Genomic DNA, 20,333 nt, shown 5'->3' on the forward strand with positions numbered 1-20,333 from the left:
AGAATAGGTTAGGTTAGGTTAGAACGTGCGTCCCCACTGTATCCTTTTCTTTTTGCGAAATCAGAGATGAGCCGCCATGAGTCTACGTATATGGACGTTAACCCGCGCGTCGGTTTTCCCCGTTTATCGCGGCGCAGAAGCCGCCTCCGCCGTTCGCTCGCGTCGTCACGTGACACGTCGTCTCCAAAGCGGTCCGGTTTCGAGGCTAAAACAGGAAGAGCCGCCATGATGGTCTACGACCCTGAACATTAACCGCGTCCTCTTAACCCATAAGTACCATTATATTTTATATTTTATCAATTCCATAAGTTTGTTACAACACAATCATCAATAATCAAGGCATCCCAATCTCCCCATGAGCTAATAAAGTAGTTCCTACCGCATCCCCAAACCAAATATATAGTCCCCAATATCTTACTTTTCCTTTAAAATAAAATGTTACTTCACAGATCATCTGGATCATGGTATCTTGTTCCAAACACACATCTATTGCACATACTATTGTTTAAATCACACAACACGGGACTTCAACTTGGACTTTTTGACATAATACAAATCAAGAAGTCTCTATATGACATCTATGCATGATGCAAGTTACATAATTCAAAGACATTTTCTGCAGCCTTCATTTTTTTTCTTTTAGATTTAGAAAATTTATTTGATTTGCTTACTTTTTTAATGTAATAATTGAATTTTTTTATTATCAATCAATTTTTCAAAAATAACAATATTTTCTAAATCAATATTTTATGAAATATTTAAATGTTATTGTAAATGCACTACATTGGATGCTAACAATTTATGCCTAATTATGATTATACTTACTATTAAATTTGATTCATAATTTTAAAAGTTTGTTTCCTAGAAGTTTTTAGTAAACGTGGGGAGCTTATAAGCAGATGGCCGAGCAGCTAAGGTGGCAGCCTACTGCCCCGGGATCTGAGATTGAATCCAGATGTTGGGGCAAAAACCCCAGGAATATTTTGGAGGAAACTATCCGTCCAGATACATCAGGCCCCATCCCTTATCATCTAGCCATCTCATTGTGGGCCTAGTCGTATCCAAAATGTGCTCACTAAAAAGGCCATCTTAGTGCCACAGGATGGAGAGTTAAAAAATGAACTATGAGCATCTGGCCACTCCATTGTGGGCCAAGCCCACATATGGAGTGGCCAGATGCTCATAGTTCTTTTCTTATTTTCTATACCATAACAGGTATAGAAAAGACTCTTACTGTTCATAGGGTGAAGAGAGCCATAACTGGAAAATGACCCTATGAGCAATCAGAACTCAATTTAACTGACTGGTTTAACCAAGTTCTGTCAGGAACAGCGAGGTTCTATTTCTACTCCTTTCTGTGATTTATGAATTGTGTTGTAATGCGAGCCAAATCACTAGCATTTCTGCTGCAATGATTCACATTACTTTTGAATAACGAATAACAAATTGGCATCCTTTTGAACTATTCCTGTTATAGTATAATATATCTCTCAGAGGAATAATTCAAATCTGAACTGGTACATTGTGAATTTTCAATGATAATCTCCACAGTTTTTGTGATATTTCATTGTCAAATCTATTTACAAAGAGCATGGGCGTAGCCAGAGTTTTGTTATGGGGGGGCCTAGTGGAGGCCAACCTGACACAAAATTGAATTATTTCAAATTATTGTTCATTATTGGGCACCGAGCATGTCGTTCACCTTTTTTTAGTATTCAAAACTTTTATTTTAGCTTTAGGTTTTTACAAATCGACTCAACACTTTTTCGGCTGTGATTTCCTGGGGAGGGCACCAGGTTCCCTGGGAGGGGCTGTGCCCACCCAGGCCCCCCCTCGCTACGCCCATGACAAAGAGTAAAATTGACACCAACCACACAGCCCACTAGCTCCAATCTAACTCATTAAAGACAAATGAAACTTTTAAGAAAATTTAAATTCAATCATAAGTATTTAAAATTACAATGAGAATTTATTCACATAATGTAAAACTTAGAGGCAAGTTTATTCATTCCATTAATAATTATATTTTAATCTACTTTACTCAGCTGATAACCTAACTGCTGTAGAAATGCAATTGTTTGTAAATTCAATCTTCAAGATTGAAAGATTGAATTTATAAACAATCAATAGCTTATCTCAGACTGATGATAAAGTTTAAACATTCAACATGTTCTTCTGAGGTTTATTTGAGTTAAGTTTTCACTAATTAATAATCAAAATATAACTTTTCATTACCAATGTTGGAGCTTGCAACAAGCAACATCACTGGGGTACCAAATCACAAAGGCAAATAGCCTTTGTGTTTTGGTCCCCCAGTTTCAACTATTTCAACTACACAATAAACACACAATAAACACAATAAAATAAATAAATTAACTATGTAACAATATTACATAGTTAAAACATCAACAGTCAGGGCCATCAAGAGCCATCATGAGTTGAAAGTAGAGCAGATCCTTTTTCCTCTTACAAGTTAGTGGGCTCTTTTAGCAATTTTTTTCTTTCTTTTTTTTCAAACAAATGCTGTGTAAAATGTTTCTTTATTAATAAAACACAGACTTTGTAATATTATCTGTAAAACCAGTATAATAAGTCCTGATAATAGAAGATAGTCTAATTTATAGTCGAAAATTTACATATTAATAACAGACTTAAAGATTTTACTTTCTGGTTTTTTAAAACTCTTTTTGCCCTATGGTCACTAAGATGCCCATAAGGCAAGACATGCCCTTATCTTTCTTCCTACATATCTTGTCTCCATACTTTTACTGATTTAAAAGAATATTTCTTATATTAAAGAAAAAGTTTATCTCATTATAAATTTGGAAAGTTTTATATCAGATACTTCTATTATATTTGAATAAAATATTTTAATACAAATACAAAAACTTATATGTAAAAAATATTTGTATATGTTTTTATATATAAGTTTTTGTATACTATTGTATATATATGTATGTATAATTGACGTATGTATTATATATTGAATATATATAAATATTTAAGCTTTTTTAGGATATAATAAACACTTCTAAACTTAATTAATGTCATAACTTATCAGAAAAATAATCTTTTAATCTAATATTAAAGAATATTTACAGAAAAGTAAAATTTCAGACTGTTCTTCAATTAATTTCTGATTTTGATCACAATAATTTCTGTCAGTTTCAAAGATATACAGAAACTGTAGTTATATTAAATGTAACTAAAATACAATGCATTTACGTAATCACTTTGGGATTTTCTTACACTGGTAATAACCAACTGATAATTACCATAAGTAAATCACCAAAATTACCTAAGTAAATAAGACTAGTAGTAGTGGACTGTGTCTACTGCACTTAAAACAATTAAATATATGTATAACATAATTATAATTAATAAATCTTCATTATTAATTAAAAGTAATTCATCTAGTTTGTGTTCTTGCTGCTTTATGCACTCTAATATTAATGATAGTTAGCATATAGCTGAAGTAAGAAATACCAATACTTTAAGTTACTGTGTTTTGAGAAAATAACAATTGAAACAATTAACATTTAGCATTTAGAGAACTGGTTAAACTGATCACAATAACTGATAATGATTACACATTATCAATCATATTGACACTGATGCTGCAAAACACAGTTTATTTGCATGTTTATCTGAAGATAATGATATGTAGTAATTAGTATTTCAGTTATAGATAAGTACGGTGTTGATTTGATAACATTAGATAATCAATGATAATATCCATGATTACAGTAAGCAGATTCTACTGTAATATACAAACAAAATCAAATGTTATTTATTCAGTGTTCATTCAATTCTAGCATACAAAAAAGTTCAAATTTTCCAGTTATCCAAATTAGTAAATTTCATTTATTTCTTGTTTACATTATTAGAATAAAAAATACATGCAGTATCTTCAAATTTTACAAACTTACAAATATCTTGCCATAACTCTTGGTTGAATGCAAATATTCCACTCCATCAATTATGCCTTCAAGTCCAATAAATTCTTTGCCTGTTTTCTTGCCATCATCCATGTGGATTTTATCTATTTTATCTTCAAATTCATGTAATAACTCTTTCATAGCTTCGCGTGTATACTTAAAATAATGAAATAAATAAAATCCACGCACACTAGCTGATTTAGCTAGTAGTATTTGAGGTAAATTTTGCAAATTTATTTCTGGAATATTTCCTGATTTATAACCTGATATAAATCCAATTATAATGAGACGGCCACCAACTGCCAATGATGATAAAGCAGCAGTAAAAAATTCTCCTCCTATACTTTCAAATACAACATCAACACCATTGGGATATTCTGAAGTTAATACATCTTGTAATTTTTCTTCTTTAGTAATAACAACTCTGTCACATCCTAGTGCTTTTAAGAATGATGCTTTTTCTTTTGTAGAGCATGTACCTATTACATGACAATTTTTCTGTTTGGCAAGAAGAACTGCTGTGTGTCCAGTTCCACCTGCAGCTGCAGTGATGAGAACAGTTTCTCCTGTTTTCATCTCTCCACATTTGTCAAGAGAAAGTTTTGCTGTCAAACCACTTGCTCCAGCTATTGCTATATATTCAGGTTTAGGTTCTCTTAGAGTACTTGATATCGGAAGTTCTTCAGACTCTTCATTCTCTGGAAGCACAATATATTCCGAATATGCTCCAGATTGTATATATAAAATATAATCATCTTTCTGTAATTATAATAAAATATATTTATTATTAAATAATTTAAATGAATACATTTAATTTTTTTCTTAACTAATTAATAATTTACAGTATTTTATTTTTGCTTATTGGGATTTGAATTAAAACTTTTAAATGTGTATAATGTAAAATAAATAATTTTTAACTTAAAACAAATATCTTTCATATAATATGCTAGTTTTAATATTAATATATAATTATCTGTTAGTATATAATTTTGACATCAGTTATAATTCAGATTATAACTAATGGCAAGTTGTAGGTTACAAATATTACTAATGCAGTGTTCCCCAACCTGTATGCTGTGACATACTTGTGTGTTGCAATAATGTCTCAGGTGTGTTACAGAAATATTAAATATTTTTTTTGAATTTTGAATAAGCTCTTTTTCAAAATTTGATATATCTTTCATATTTTTACCACCAGATGACTGAAGGGAAAAGAAGTATTTACACTAAAATACAGTAGATCCCCCTATAAAACCGTTTCCTATAGTTATGATTCCTATAAAAATTGTGGCAGTATCCGTAAACAACGGTAAAAATAACTCCTATAATACGTAAAACGTCATCGGGCAGCCGAACTACTTTCCCGCCGTCCGTAGCGCCACGCTACGGAGAGATTTCTATCGTCTGGACAGTATTATATAAATTATATATAAATTAGGTACTGTACATATAATTATATATTAATTATATATAAATTAGGTACTGTATATATAATTATATATTAACTTAATTTATTGTAACTTTATTATAATTAAATATATATTTTTCGCCGTCTAGCGTCACGCTACGGCGAGTTAGGCGACCTATCGTCTGTTTAGTACTGTAATTTTATACATTTCTTGTGAAAGAAACATTTCTTATTTAACGGCCATAAAAATTATTTATATTAATGATGTCTCCAAAGGTCAACGAAGTTTTCGCAGAAAAATAATATCAGAAATCGCGGCCGCAATTTGATGCGCTGTTCCGCGACGAAACCAAGCTTTAGCAACGAGCGTAGTCAAAGGGTACACACTCGGTAAGTAATCCTACAATTTTTTGTTTATAACGTAGTTTATACGGATTATTTTAAAAAAAATATACGTATTTTGGAAATGTTGAGTCGAATTAGTCTAGAATCGATTAATTTTATGAAAGAAAACCTTTCAAACAGCCGTAGTCCGTAAACTATGATTCCTACAAAATTGATTCATAAAGAACGGAACGTATCTACCGTCTTATAGGGGGATCTACTGTACCAACTGTAGCAAAAATTGTATCATTAGCATACCCCTCACAAAAGGTGCATATGTTTGTGCATATGCTGACATACAAACTCTTTGGAGCTTCTATAAACATTATAGCTTACCAGATACCTAAATATACCTTCTGAAATAGTAAAAGTATTTCCAGTGGCATAGCATGGATGTCAGCCGCCTGGGGAGGAGGAAAATTTCACCACCCCCTTATTTAGGTATCTCAATTTAAAAGACTAAAATTCAGTTCTGTCATAGAATAAGTAATGAAAAATTTTGTGCTCATTTCAATCGGTCTGAATCATAGGTGCGACAAAAATATGAAATGAAATGGTTTAAATTTTTACAAGATATTATTTATTTATTGTGAAATTTTGCTGCCCCCTAAAAGTGCTGCCTGGGGCGGGCTGCCCCTGCCGCCCCCACTACGCTACACCACTGAGTATTTCCTTAAAGAAATTATAAATAATTTATAATTTGCTAGAATACCTGAAAAAAAATGTTGTTAGTAGTAAAATAATCACCTCTGTATACTAAGTAAAATATATTAGCCATTTGTTAATCCAGCATCTCCTGAGAAGTAACCAATAATTTGGAATTGCCCAATAATAATCCACACATACTAGTGTTCTGCAAATTGAAATTTATTTGGACACATGGTGCACTAAAGTGACCAGGCAGAAATTAAGATAAAGATGAGGATGCAAAGGTTCAAATGCAGGATTTTTAAAATGAAAAAACTATCTTTGATATTGAAAAAGTTAATGGAAATTGAAAAAGTTAAACTATCTTATGAAAAAAGACTATTTTTTCATAAGATAGTTTATTAACTTTTACAATGGTGTGTAGACAGAAATAACATAATACAATAAACAAAAGAAAAACTGAACATGTAAAAAATAAATATGAGTTATACTGAAAAATTTACACTTAAAATTAAACAGTTTGTTTACTATTTAGTTGTTTCCAAATAGAAAGAATTATTTTAATTCTTTCTTTCTTTTACAACTTTTAGGAAATTTAAATATGCCAAATTTATAAAAATGATTTATAAATCTCATAAAATTAGAATTGTAGAACAGATGTCTTTCTGTAAAGTGTGGATTTTATTTCTCATAAATTCAATGTTAAATAATTGATAATAAAAAAATAAGTTTATTATTATTTTTACTTAAAAGTTTTTGATTAATACATACTTTATACTTTTTAACATCATTTCCAACAGCAACAATCTTGCCAATTCCTTCAAATCCTACTTCAAATGGAACAGTTTCACTGAGGTTGTATTTTCCTGCTGATCTAATAATGTCAGAAGCATTTATTCCCACATATCTATTTTGCACAAGAATTTCATTGTTTTTTAAAGTAGGCATTGGTGTGGTTACGATTGAAACTGCTTCTCGAAAATCTATGGACTTTTTCACCACCATTAACTTTCGAAATGTTTTTGGAAGCACTCCAGTCATTGCCATTCTAAAAAAAATTTTATTTACATTCTTGATATAATAAATTGCCAATTAACTAATATAAAATATATTTTCTATAATCAAATATTTAAAATTAATTAAATCATTTACTTTTTAAAACATAAATGACTTTGACTAATGAAAAATCGATCATTTTCATCATATTTTTCAAAAAATATGAAGAAAATAATTGTTCAAGTTTAAAAATAAATAAAAATTTTAAAACAAACTAAACAAAAAATTATTTTAAAACTTATAAAAAAATAAAGGAATAATTCATTATAACTGTTGATTGATGATAATTTAATTAAGGGATTGAATTATATGACAATATTAAATTGATTTATACATAATTCAAAGTTAGTTATATTACAGTACACATAAATGAAGATACTGCACTTTTGAACCAATTAAATTTTAATAAGAATTTTATTAAAAGATACTATTCAAACAGCATTATCAGGCTGATGATACATAATATATATGTATATTAATATAGTAATATGATTTGATTAATACACAGGGTATTCTGCAAGGAAGTTACAATATTTTTAAAGCTGTTCTATAGGCCCAGGAGGTCAAAAAATATCCTATAAACACAGCCCTTCAAATGCTTTGTTTCAATGATAAAGGGTTTAAAATTCAGATTAGCTTGCCTTAAGATACTGATCTTTAGTACTACTATGCACTACGGAATAGTCTAATTCTCACTGCCCTTCTGCTTCCTATCTTCAAAACCTTACATTTTTCTAAAAATATAAGGTTTGCTTGCATTTCTTAGCACTTTAGTAGAGCACAGAAGTCGGAGTATAGTGAGATTAAGGCTTCTCCACAGCACTTAGCAAAGTTGCAAAGCAGCACCTTGAAGGGTAGCTAGTCAGACCTTTAATGCACTGAGTAACAAACTGGATTCTACAATATTTATCAAATAATCTGTTTTCTTACATAAATGTATCATAAATATAGATTTGTTACTGGATTAAATTGTCTGGTCAACATTTCAAAAATTGTTTTTAAAACTTGTTTCATACAAAAATTGAATTGAAGCATAATCAAAACATGATATAATGACCTCTTAAACAGCACAATCATTGTAAAGCTCAATGTAACTTTAAAATTCACATAAATTGGCAATTTTTATTACTAAATTATATGAACTTCAAACTTTCATATTCATATATATCCCATTATTATGTTTGATTCTTATTATTTGAGGTATTTAAGTTCAGAACCTTGCTTAATTAATTTAGTCCTATGTCAAAATCAAAGTTTGACTGTGTATGAAATTGAAGCTGAATGGCTTTGAACTCATTTATATAATAATAAATTTGGCTTGTTCAATTAATTAAAAATGTATTATTTAATTTGAGATGTTTGAAAAATTTTTATAAATTAATTTTTTTAATAAAAATCTGACTTTTCCTATAGAAATATAGCAACAGAGATTTAATAATTTCATTTTCAATTTGTTTATATTGTGTTTAAAAATATTTCTCACTTATCATTTTAACTCTTACAAAAATGCTATATTTTTACAGTAAAATGAAAAATACATTATTTAAATTAAACAAATATCTGAAAATTTTGTAATTATTATTGTCAATGGATGTGATAATATGATACAAAATTTAATAAAAAATTATAATGTTTCCTTGTAAAAAAAAAAAAAAAAAATTTCTAAATATTTTACTTTAAATTTAAAGCTAAAATAATAAGAGCATTTCAGTTTAATGAAGGATATAATAATTACCTGATGCAAACATACTGTGTTTTTTCGTTTTTTTGAAACCGTGTTTTCTTATTTATTAACTATTGAACACAAGACTGTGTTATTATTAAAACACTTGGCGTTTTTCCTCTTTATTCAGTTGATACGGGTACTTTTACACATTTCGGGCATATAGCATCTCATCAGTCAACTGATAAGAAGAAACATATATGTTCAATAGTTAACTGTGTTTTTTGTTTTAATAATTCAAATTTGTTTTCTTAGTGCTAAACTTTTTTTTAGAAAATTCAAGTTCTTTTATGCCTTATATTAATTATCAGGTGTCCACAACAGATAGAAAAATTCAGAAAAGACACCAGCTTAGGGGTTGTCCATAAATTGTGTTTGCATTTTTCTTGAAATTTTTACTTTTCCTTTCTTGTCCCAGTTTCCATAAACTCCCATTTCGGACATCCAACAAAACTCAACCCCCTTAAATCCTTTATCACTTTATTAATGATAGATACCACAAGTACAAATGAAACATAAAGAAATTTTGAAATAAATATGTACAGTGATAGCCTCCATGCCAACCATTGGATAAAGTGCTTCTACTTTTGGAAGACAAAAAAGCACGATATATCCGAATAAGCCATATAACCGGGGACTACCGAATTGGCAATACCGTATAAAAACCCAGAATAATGTTTTGTTTATAATACAATAAAATGCATAAACTGTATAAAGTTTAATGAAATAAAATTAGGTTCACCAAAGCTCGACTTCTCCTTTCCAGTGTGGAAATCATTTATGGATAGCCCCTTACTATTTGATTTTTATTTTTCCTATTGACTGCTAATAAGATTTGTGTGTGAAGCAGGGATTTCCAATGGGGTTGGTATAGATCCCTTGGGGGTCAATGAAATTTTGAAAGTGGTTGATGGAACTCAGGGAGTCAACTAGGGGTCAACGAGAAAATCAGATACATGTACTTTTTTCAAGAATTTCAGATAATTTGCAAATAAGAATAATAACAATCATGTGGAAAATTAATTAACTAATTTAATAATTTACTTGATATATTATGCAAAATCTTGAAAAATAAAAATTTAAAGGGATCAGTTGAAAAGAGTATTTTGTATATGGGGACAATACAAGAAAAAGATTGGAAACTCCTGGTGTAAAGTCTGAAAGTACATGAGTTTTCTAATGTTTCCATAGTTTCCATCTGATAAAAATAGTTTAAATGAAATTTACATTTGAAATGTTTTCTTAATAACAAATGTGATGTCAACTTTTTTAGTAATAGTACAGTTTATGCATTAAGATTTATTTATCACAGATTTTTTTTTTAATTGAAAATTATAATTCTGATGATAAGAATATAAATTTAAATAAAGATAAATTAAATTAAATTAAATTAAAAATAAAGATTTTTTAAAATTTATGTTATATTTTCAGATAATTTTAGGCAGTTCAGAGTTCAGTTTTATGTAATAGTACATCAAATTATCTTAACTACAGATACTGAGCAAATTAAATTAATTGAAAATTATCAACTGATAATTTTCTAAACAGCATATTACTATTATAGATGTTCAATAGCTTATAAATAATTATATCATTCAGTGATTCATCTATTTCAAAATTTTTCATAATTTCAAAAACATAACAGTATGAGGTCTGGTTGTTTAATAACTTGACACATTATTATATATGAGGCATATAGTTTCAACAATGGCCAATGGCCACATTTTCTGGGTCTGGAAGGGCTGTGAATATGGCTGATTTTGAAACTAACCTCCAATTTTTATTCCACTTTTTATCCTTTCTGTTTTGTGGCTAGTTTAGAAATCTATAACAATAATCATTGAAACAAGTAGAAAAATACTTTTAAAAAAAATTAGCTAAGTACTTGATCATCTTAAGAGATTCTAAAAGCAGATATTACTACTTATAGTATCATTAAATTTAAAGTTAAAAGTATTTTATTATTTGATTCCCCAAAAGAAATGTAAAAGACTTTATTGATAATAAAATTATATCTTATAATTAACCAATTATTTGAAAACTGCTGAATGATAATATGCTCATTAATTAAAATAATTATAGTAAAACCTGTCTAAATTGGACACTAGTGATTCCACAAAAATATATCCAATTTAGAGAGAAAGACAAAAACAAAACATTGATAATTGGATACATTTACTGTCTCCAATTATCAATGAAATAGTCTAATGTTATTTCCATTCTGATATTGTGCACAAATTTGTAAGTTTTATTAACATAAAAATATACTCATGTCCAAAATTAAAGTAACATACGAATATATACACAGCAAAAATGCAGAAAATGAACAGCCCTCCATTGCAATGAATCATCTAGTGCCCTCTCTGAGGTATGCCTGGTAAGTTACTGAGTATCAGGAGCATTTACTCACTGATGATATTACTAGCAGATGACTGTTGGAAACAATGTCACTGTACATATAGTGCATTACATTTTGCCAAAAAAGTGCACTGATATCGGGTCTCATTTTTACAACACCTGTATGATAGGTTGGCGCTTTGCTGATTTATGTACAACATAAGTTTCAGCTATTCACGTTGATTTACACAGGTTTTGTGCTTGTGTTTCAATTTTGGACACCAGTGTATATTACTGAAATTGTTGAAGTTCAATGATCATGTTTTCATTAAGTATATTTACAGTGGTACCTCAGGATACAAAATTAATCCGTTCCGAAACTGAGATCGTATCATGAAAATGTCGTAAGGTGAATCATTTTTCCCCATACGATTACACGTAAAACCAAATAATTCATTCCAACGCGAAAAACATACTCAAATTAAAGCCAAGTAATACATTTAAAAAAATAACTGTAGTAAGAAAAACAAATGAAAAATGCGAACTAATGTAACGTCGTATGGTGAGTTTTTGTTCGTATCGTGGAGCAAAAATATGTTCAAATTTCATGTCGTATCCTGAAAATTTCATACGCTGGGGCGTTCGTAACCTGAGGTACCACTGTATAATAAAAACAGTTTTTATAACAAGTTTTATTAACATAAAAGTATATTATTTTGTGCATGATAATAGAATAAAGATATTAAAATAACATTAAGACTGGAGATTCAAAATGCTTATCAATTGTGATTAAAACTAAAAAAATAGATAAAGTATTTTTACCTTTACAGAAGAATAAAATTTTCAAGTTGAAATCCACAAAATTTGTTTATGGCACAATTACTGAATGAAATATATATATAATTATTATTAAAATTAAAAACAATTTAAGTATTATTTTTAAAATAATTCAATTAATTGCTTGCTTCAATACTGGTTAACGTTAAAAAGCAATTATAATTTTAAAAATTTTGTCATTGTATAAAAACTGATATTGTTTTTGTATTGTATATTATTCACTTTATAATGGTTAAATATTATATTAAATATTTAACCATTATTTATTAATAATATATTAAATTTAAATTGCAGTTTATCATCACCAACTTTAATAAGGTTATCATTTCTTTTTAATTATATACAGTATAATAAATTAAATATAACTTTTGATTAAATGAATAATTAAATCTTTTCAAATAAATCAATTATAAATATTTTACATACCATTAAAGAAATATTTTCTTGTACTTTAGAGTGACCACAAAGTTCTATAGCTGGAGATTGTCCAAATTAGCAGGACATTTATTGGATATGGATTCAATATGACTTTGCTTCCTTGTAATCCAGATTTAACATGTGGCAATGTACTTTAGGGTATTGTGAAAGAGAAAATTTCTCAATTCTACATTAAAACAGTCAAAAACTTTTAAAAACAGATATCAGGAATTATTTTAAATTTAATAATTACAAACCATTAACATAGAAGTTTACCAGAAAAACATGGGAAAAAGTTGTTTGGGGAATATAGTTAGGCAGATACTGTAATTAGAACTTCTGATTTATCATATGTAAGAACTTTGTGTTCACTCTGTGCATTAATTTTGAAATAATATACTGAAACAAAACTAAAAACAATATTTCAAAATATTTGAAATATTGTGAAATATAAAACGCTTAATTAAATTGAATTCTGAATACAATTTATTAAATAGTAATAAATGTATAATTTGTAGAAAATTAAGGGTAAAATACAATGATTACATTCAATAACTTATTAAATAATCAATATTAAATACTCATAAGTAATTTTAAGAATATGTACAAAATTTGGTAGAAGTTACTTTTAGGCCCTTAGTTTATGGCCCCCTTTTGTGCTCTCTGATTGGTAAAGAGCCTAAAACTACAAATAAAAGGCCCTTAGTTTATGGCCCCCTTTTGTGCTCTCTGATTGGTAAAGAGCCTAAAACTACAAATAAAAGGCCCTTAGTTTATATACGCATGTATATANATAATTCAATTAATTGCTTGCTTCAATACTGGTTAACGTTAAAAAGCAATTATAATTTTAAAAATTTTGTCATTGTATAAAAACTGATATTGTTTTTGTATTGTATATTATTCACTTTATAATGGTTAAATATTATATTAAATATTTAACCATTATTTATTAATAATATATTAAATTTAAATTGCAGTTTATCATCACCAACTTTAATAAGGTTATCATTTCTTTTTAATTATATACAGTATAATAAATTAAATATAACTTTTGATTAAATGAATAATTAAATCTTTTCAAATAAATCAATTATAAATATTTTACATACCATTAAAGAAATATTTTCTTGTACTTTAGAGTGACCACAAAGTTCTATAGCTGGAGATTGTCCAAATTAGCAGGACATTTATTGGATATGGATTCAATATGACTTTGCTTCCTTGTAATCCAGATTTAACATGTGGCAATGTACTTTAGGGTATTGTGAAAGAGAAAATTTCTCAATTCTACATTAAAACAGTCAAAAACTTTTAAAAACAGATATCAGGAATTATTTTAAATTTAATAATTACAAACCATTAACACAGAAGTTTACCAGAAAAACATGGGAAAAAGTTGTTTGGGGAATATAGTTAGGCAGATACTGTAATTAGAACTTCTGATTTATCATATGTAAGAACTTTGTGTTCACTCTGTGCATTAATTTTGAAATAATATACTGAAACAAAACTAAAAACAATATTTCAAAATATTTGAAATATTGTGAAATATAAAACGCTTAATTAAATTGAATTCTGAATACAATTTATTAAATAGTAATAAATGTATAATTTGTAGAAAATTAAGGGTAAAATACAATGATTACATTCAATAACTTATTAAATAATCAATATTAAATACTCATAAGTAATTTTAAGAATACAAAATTTGGTAGAAGTTACTTTTAGGCCCTTAGTTTATGGCCCCCTTTTGTGCTCTCTGATTGGTAAAGAGCCTAAAACTACAAATAAAAGGCCCTTAGTTTATATACGCATGTATATNACTCATAAGTAATTTTAAGAATATGTACAAAATTTGGTAGAAGTTACTTTTAGGCCCTTAGTTTATGGCCCCCTTTTGTGCTCTCTGATTGGTAAAGAGCCTAAAACTACAAATAAAAGGCCCTTAGTTTATATACGCATGTATATACAAAGCACTTAAAAGTAACTTCTAAAATCGAAGTTTCATTAATTAATTAAAGTAACTGATGTAATTATACTTTAAATTTCATCAGTTCCGTCCAGTTGGCTAAACTTTAACTATACGTAAAATGTTATTTCGTAAATGGTCGTGATCGATAACAATTTGTATGAAACACGCCCTTACCCTGGGATATATTACAACCACGTGCTAATGACTCACTGATTCATTGGCCAAGAGGCCATTAAATGAGCCGACACATCAGTAGCGATGAGTCGACTCTCGGTATTAACAGAGAAGCCAACTTAAGGGTTTTCTCCTAAATTTAGAAAGATGGAGGAAAATTTAGGGAAAAATAGAGTTTAGGGAGAAAATTTAAAGTCTATGTTGGTTGGTAGAGTTTCAGTGACGAATAAGAGCTTTTATCAATATGAGTCATATGACTCATGGGCCATGAGTCATGGCTGTTCCCACTCGAGAATCACGCTTCATCACATGATGCTTGGTTACTATCAGCTACTGGGGCTTTATCTTCTAGGCCAGAAGTTCTTAAACGTCAAACGAAACCCAGAGCTGCAGCTTTCTTTTCTTCTGCCTGTTTGCTATTTTGAATCTTTCATTTTTTTTTTTTTTTTTTGGCTTTAAGGGCATCGCGACGAAATTTTTCGTAGAAAAATAATCTGGTAACTTCGATCATATCAATGATACGAGGGCCCACCAGTGACTAAGTGGTTCCGTCCCCCGAACACTGGGAACTGGGTCGTGAGTTCGCGCCTGGCCAGGACGGGCTGGCCACGTAGAGATTTTTCCACGTCCGTAACGTCTGAATAGGAGCCAGTTAATCCTTAAAAAAAGACCTCTCGGAAGGCATCCCCTAAGCAGATCGCCCAAGTGTTGCGTTGCCACAATTTAACAAACAAACAATCATATGAGTCTTTATTAGCATATCTCTGAGGTCCGATAATTCGGAATGCTCTTTCTTTTCGATGTCTACGAAACCTCAACGTTTCATCCGTCGGTACAGTTTATTTCCATCGATTTCGTGATGTTTCTCCTTCCCTACTACAGCAGAGTATTTTTGGACCTTATTTGATCGTTGATCGTCTTATCTTCTCGAGTTTCTTCGATGTCTTTCACGGGGTAAACGACTATTCCGTTCTCTTCTAAGCATTTTCTAATAACTTTCTCGAAGGCTATTTTCTCATCCGGCGTTATACTGTCACTCTTTGTTATGACGGAAAAAGGACGATGATTTTCCCATCTCTTCATGCATTTAATATCCAGAGGAGTCAGCCAGCGACCAGGAGAAACGAAGTAGACGCAGCAGTGAGCTCTTGTACCCGTTATGGTCTTCTTACGAGCTACACATTCTTCTTCCAAATACTTTTCTCATTGCTCGTGTATATTTATTATATTTTAGAATAGGGAGTCAACAGTTTTCGTTGTTAATTTGATGGCCGGATGTGTCTGTAACTGTGAGATCAAACCGAGAAACGTTTGAATCAAACCGAACTCCCTTCTTCTTCAGATGGCTAATGCATTTAATTTCTGTTCTTTTTCGTAAACTTCACTTCTTTGCAAATCTCGTGTATGTGTGTGTTGACGTCTATTTCGTTTAATATTTCTGGATCAGGTAATAATTAAATCGTGTTTCCAGCAACTTTTGCCACTGATACAAACTTTAAAAGGAGAGTTAAGCAGGGTACACTAGCGTAAGCTTAATTTTCCAACCAGAAGAATGTTAAATTCGTCGTATCTCTTCAGACATTTCTTCAAAGTTAGCTCTCGAAGAGTGTCTATACCGACGTCACACCAGTCTTCTGTTTTCAGATAACTCCATTCAGTCCTTTCGGTTGATATTTCCCACATAATTCCTATCGAATTTTGTCACCAAATTCAAAAATAGCGCTGAGCCGAACTCACGTGAGTTCGATGGCGTCAATTTTGAATTTTGAATTTGTTTTACTGTCAATCTTTCCAACAATATTCATTTCAATAAATTATTTTGCGACAATTGAATTATATTTTACTTATTAAGAATTAATTTTAAAAAAATCACAAATGAGTTACGTCACTTTCCCGACTATGGTGAAATTTTCTTTAAAAAACAAATTTAATTAATCATAATAAATTATATTAAATTTTGTTCGGTGCCCTCTGTAATTTTAAGAGTAAGGATGTGTTTTATAACAAAAATTGTAGATTCTAATAACGAGTAGAATCTTCATTAAGTTCGAACCTACTCGAGATATGAGACACGACCTTCTTCATCTCCTCATCCCCTCCATCTTTGATCACCAAAATTGAATAAGTTAGCATCAATGCCTCTATACACGAGTAAAAAATTTCGTTTCTTGATCTTTACCTCATCCTGAGATATTAGTGAGGTTGAGGCCGAACTTTTAAACGCGAAAACGTGTACGTCGGACGTTCAGCGCCGCTTTCCCGTAAGCCTAGAAGTTTGACAATGCTGTTTGGAATGTCGAGCATGATTCCACTGACTATCCAAACACCATTGTCAAATTTCTGGGCTTACAGGAAAGTGGCGCTGAACACACAAATAAAAAAAAAACGGAAAAAGTTCGTTTCCGAAGGTCATGGGTAGAGAATTGGAGATTGGAGGGATGGAAAAGTTGGCACTGGGAGGTCGGGTCCCTAGTCCCTTCCGTCCTCTTCTTGGATAATCCGGGTCCGGTCTCTGGAACGGTCGTTCTCGATTTCCAGCTTGCAACTTCCCGTGTTCTTGAGATTTCGGGCTTTTATATCATTTTTACACGAAATCCCGAGGTTTTCATTGGTCCTTGTAATTCTATTGGTTCCTGGTCTATTGCCAGGGACGCGATTAGGACCGCGGGGTCGCCAAACATCCTCATCCGGGCTGTTCCCCTTTAGAGTTGGGTTAAGCCCTTCCTCGGATGAAGGCCCCGTAAATTATACTCTAATGTGTATTTTTCTGTCCTCTCCACAGGAGTGTCAACAGGTCCTGCTTTAAACTCTCTATAAAGTAACCGTCCGAAGTTACCCCGTCGGGAGATCCATCTGTCAATTAGGTCTGGAATGCGACAAATAAATCGTCTCGCAACCCGTTCCTTGGCAACAACGGTCCTGTTTACGAAATAAGTCACCGATTTATTGGTTTTAACTCGACAGCCAGTTTTCTGTCAGGAAGGGGTGAGGCCCCAGCCTCACAATAATAAAAATAAGTTGGCTTAATTAGTAGAAATTTTAATGTATAACATAAATTTTAATAAATATCAAACTTTCAACATTAATTATTATTATTTTTTCATTTTTCAACTCTTTCCATCCTGTCGGCACTAAGAAGGCCTCATTTTAGCGAGCCCATTATGGGTTCGGCCAGGCCCACAATTGGGAGGCCGGGTGGTGAGGGACGGGAGCCGACATATCCAGACGGACCACTCCCCGAAAAATTCCTGAAGATTTTTCGACCCGTCAAAATTCGATCACAAGTCTCCCAGAGCAGTACGCTGCTACATTAAACGCTTGGCCATACGGCGAAAATTAATTTTTATTAACCATCAATCACTGCTATTAAATATCAATTTATTATTTATAAACATTTCAAAAATAATTCAATTATTATTTTAAAATTATTGACATAATAGAATTCTATTTAGATAATGTAACATTTCTAGCAGAGGTAAAAACAGTACGCAATTATTAAAGCAGATTTATTAACTTACTTTTCTCAGCTGACAATTTAACAGATATAAAATATCACGGACTATGTCCTTAAAAAACTGAAGTTGTAGACAATTTGATAGCTTATCAGTCTCTTTCTATGACAACTTAATGATAAATAAATAAATTTAAAAGAACACCCTATTTCTGTTCAAAGTATGATTACGGTTATTAAATTAAATTAATTAAAATGATAAACAAAATAAAATTCTTGGAGAAATTTTTACAGTAAAACTATTACTACGTAGGTACAGTCGACCCCCCTATAAGATCATAGATACGTTCCATTCTTTAGGAATCTGATTTCTTACGAGTCCTTCCAATCACAGCCCGACACGTGTGAAGTTTACGGACTACGGCTGATTTAAAGGTTTTCTTCCATAAAATTAATCGATTCTAGACTAATCCGACTCAACATTTCCAAAATATGTATATTTTTTTTTTGGAAATAATCCGTATAAACTACGCTATAAATAAAAAATTGTAGGGGAGGTCTACTGGTACTGTACAAAGTGCATTATCTATACTAATATTATAAAGAAATAAAGTTTGGATGTAGGAGGTAATCGCCGAAACTACTCATCCGATTTCAAAAATTATTTCACCAATATTTAAAATAACCTTCAAAGTGGACATACGTTGTATATTATTAAACATTCATATAAATTATAAGATAGGCCTATAATCTAGGTAAACGTTATATTTTTCGTGTCAGCGGATGGCAAAAAGGGGAGACACGTAGGTATAACTCGCCGAACGAAATACACTCGACCCCCCTATAACACTGTTGATTATTCCGTTTTATATGAATTCCATGTTGTACGAGTCACTTAGATTTTACAAATACGTGAGCCGTTCACAGCCCGGCACACGTATTTGTAAAATATACATGATAATTCCGTTTTATATGAATTCCATGTTGTACGAGTCACTTAGATTTTACAAATACGTGAGCCGTTCACAGCCCGGCACACGTATTTGTAAAATATAAGTGACTCGTACAACATGATAATTCCGTTTTATATGAATTCCAACAGTGTTATAGGGGGTCGACCGTAAGTAACTCGCCGAAAACGCGACTGCGCCCCGTTGTCGGCGAGATAAGCAGTGCACGTGTCCGAACTTGTATGTTATATAGATGTTACCGCTAAAGCTCGAAAGCCGTTAATGTGTACATTACCTAGCTAATCTCCAGATTAACTAAGATGATCCGTGAATGTGCGGAATCAAGAGTTTTCCGTATTTTACCTAAGTAATCTGCATATTAACGGCTTCCGTATAGTTAAAGTTCAAAAGTTTGTTTCTCTCATTTCCTTTCCCTATTTCTTTCCTCTCTCCATCCACTTTTAATTTGGTTTCTCCAGCGTCATGTTGTTTTTATTTCTCATAATTTGCGCTGGCTGTCGCTTAGCTAATTCTGTTCTCAAATTCGTTTCTGCTTGTTAGCGCGTGAATTTCTGACGGAATTTTTTTAAGTAGATAAATTTAACTCCTAGTATGCAAGCAAGCACCGAATTGGTGAGTAAAATGAAGAAAAGATTCTTCGCAAACTTCTTTAGCGAAGGTTCAAAATATAATAATGTTTTTAAAAAAAACAACGGAGGAGCTTATGAGCATTCCGGAAAAAGCGTTCCAAGATGTTTCAAAAAGTGGAAACACCGTTGAAATAAGTGTATATGTTGCGGAGGAGACTACTTTGAAGGGGACCCTGACAAATAAATTGTATGTGAAGTATTTTTTTTGTAATAAATAAAGTTCGAAAACTTTTTGTACAACCCTCGTATTCTTATGTTTCTTCTTATTGAAAGTAAAACTCCCAATAATTTAGAATATTCTTTATAGTGATAAGAATAATATTAACTATATGTATTCTTAAATCCTGTGAAATATTGTTAAATAATTTTGCTTTTATTTTTTATA

General features: G+C 30.8%; 1 protein-coding gene and 1 pseudogene across 4 annotated transcripts; both read right to left on the reverse strand.

Moving 5' to 3' along the window:
• Positions 1–3,768: 3,768 nt before the first annotated feature.
• Positions 3,769–18,492, reverse strand: LOC111642665 (prostaglandin reductase-3-like). Of its 4 annotated transcripts, XM_023389040.1 has the most exons (5): positions 13,006–13,132; positions 12,758–12,935; positions 12,317–12,376; positions 7,150–7,426; positions 3,769–4,697 (listed from the first exon to the last, which is right to left on the reverse strand). In XM_023389040.1, the coding sequence occupies exons 4-5, from the start codon at positions 7,423–7,425 to the stop codon at positions 3,918–3,920; spliced, it is 1,056 nt and encodes a 351-aa protein (XP_023244808.1). In that variant the 5' UTR covers position 7,426; positions 12,317–12,376; positions 12,758–12,935; positions 13,006–13,132; the 3' UTR covers positions 3,769–3,917. The 4 variants fall into 4 exon arrangements, with proteins under 4 accessions (XP_023244808.1, XP_023244807.1, XP_023244809.1 ...); XM_023389039.1 differs by lacking the exons at positions 12,758–12,935; positions 13,006–13,132 and adding an exon at positions 18,416–18,492; XM_023389041.1 differs by lacking the exons at positions 12,758–12,935; positions 13,006–13,132 and adding an exon at positions 14,898–15,127.
• LOC111642668 lies at positions 15,331–16,580 on the reverse strand (annotated as a pseudogene).
• Positions 18,493–20,333: the final 1,841 nt, after the last annotated feature.

This window comes from Centruroides sculpturatus, unplaced genomic scaffold (genome assembly GCF_000671375.1).
Source record: "Centruroides sculpturatus isolate CEXI.00-Female unplaced genomic scaffold, Cexi_2.0 scaffold1549, whole genome shotgun sequence".
Taxonomy (NCBI): Eukaryota; Metazoa; Arthropoda; class Arachnida; order Scorpiones; family Buthidae; genus Centruroides; species Centruroides sculpturatus.

Coding starts and splice junctions, on each gene's coding strand:
- LOC111642665 (XM_023389039.1), bottom strand. CDS start 7,425: ATGGCAATGACTGGAGTGCTTCCAAAAACATTTCGAAAGTTAATGGTG. Junction 4,698..7,149: donor ATGATGTTAAAAAGTATAAA/GTATGTATTAAT, acceptor TTATAATTACAG/AAAGATGATTATATTTTATA.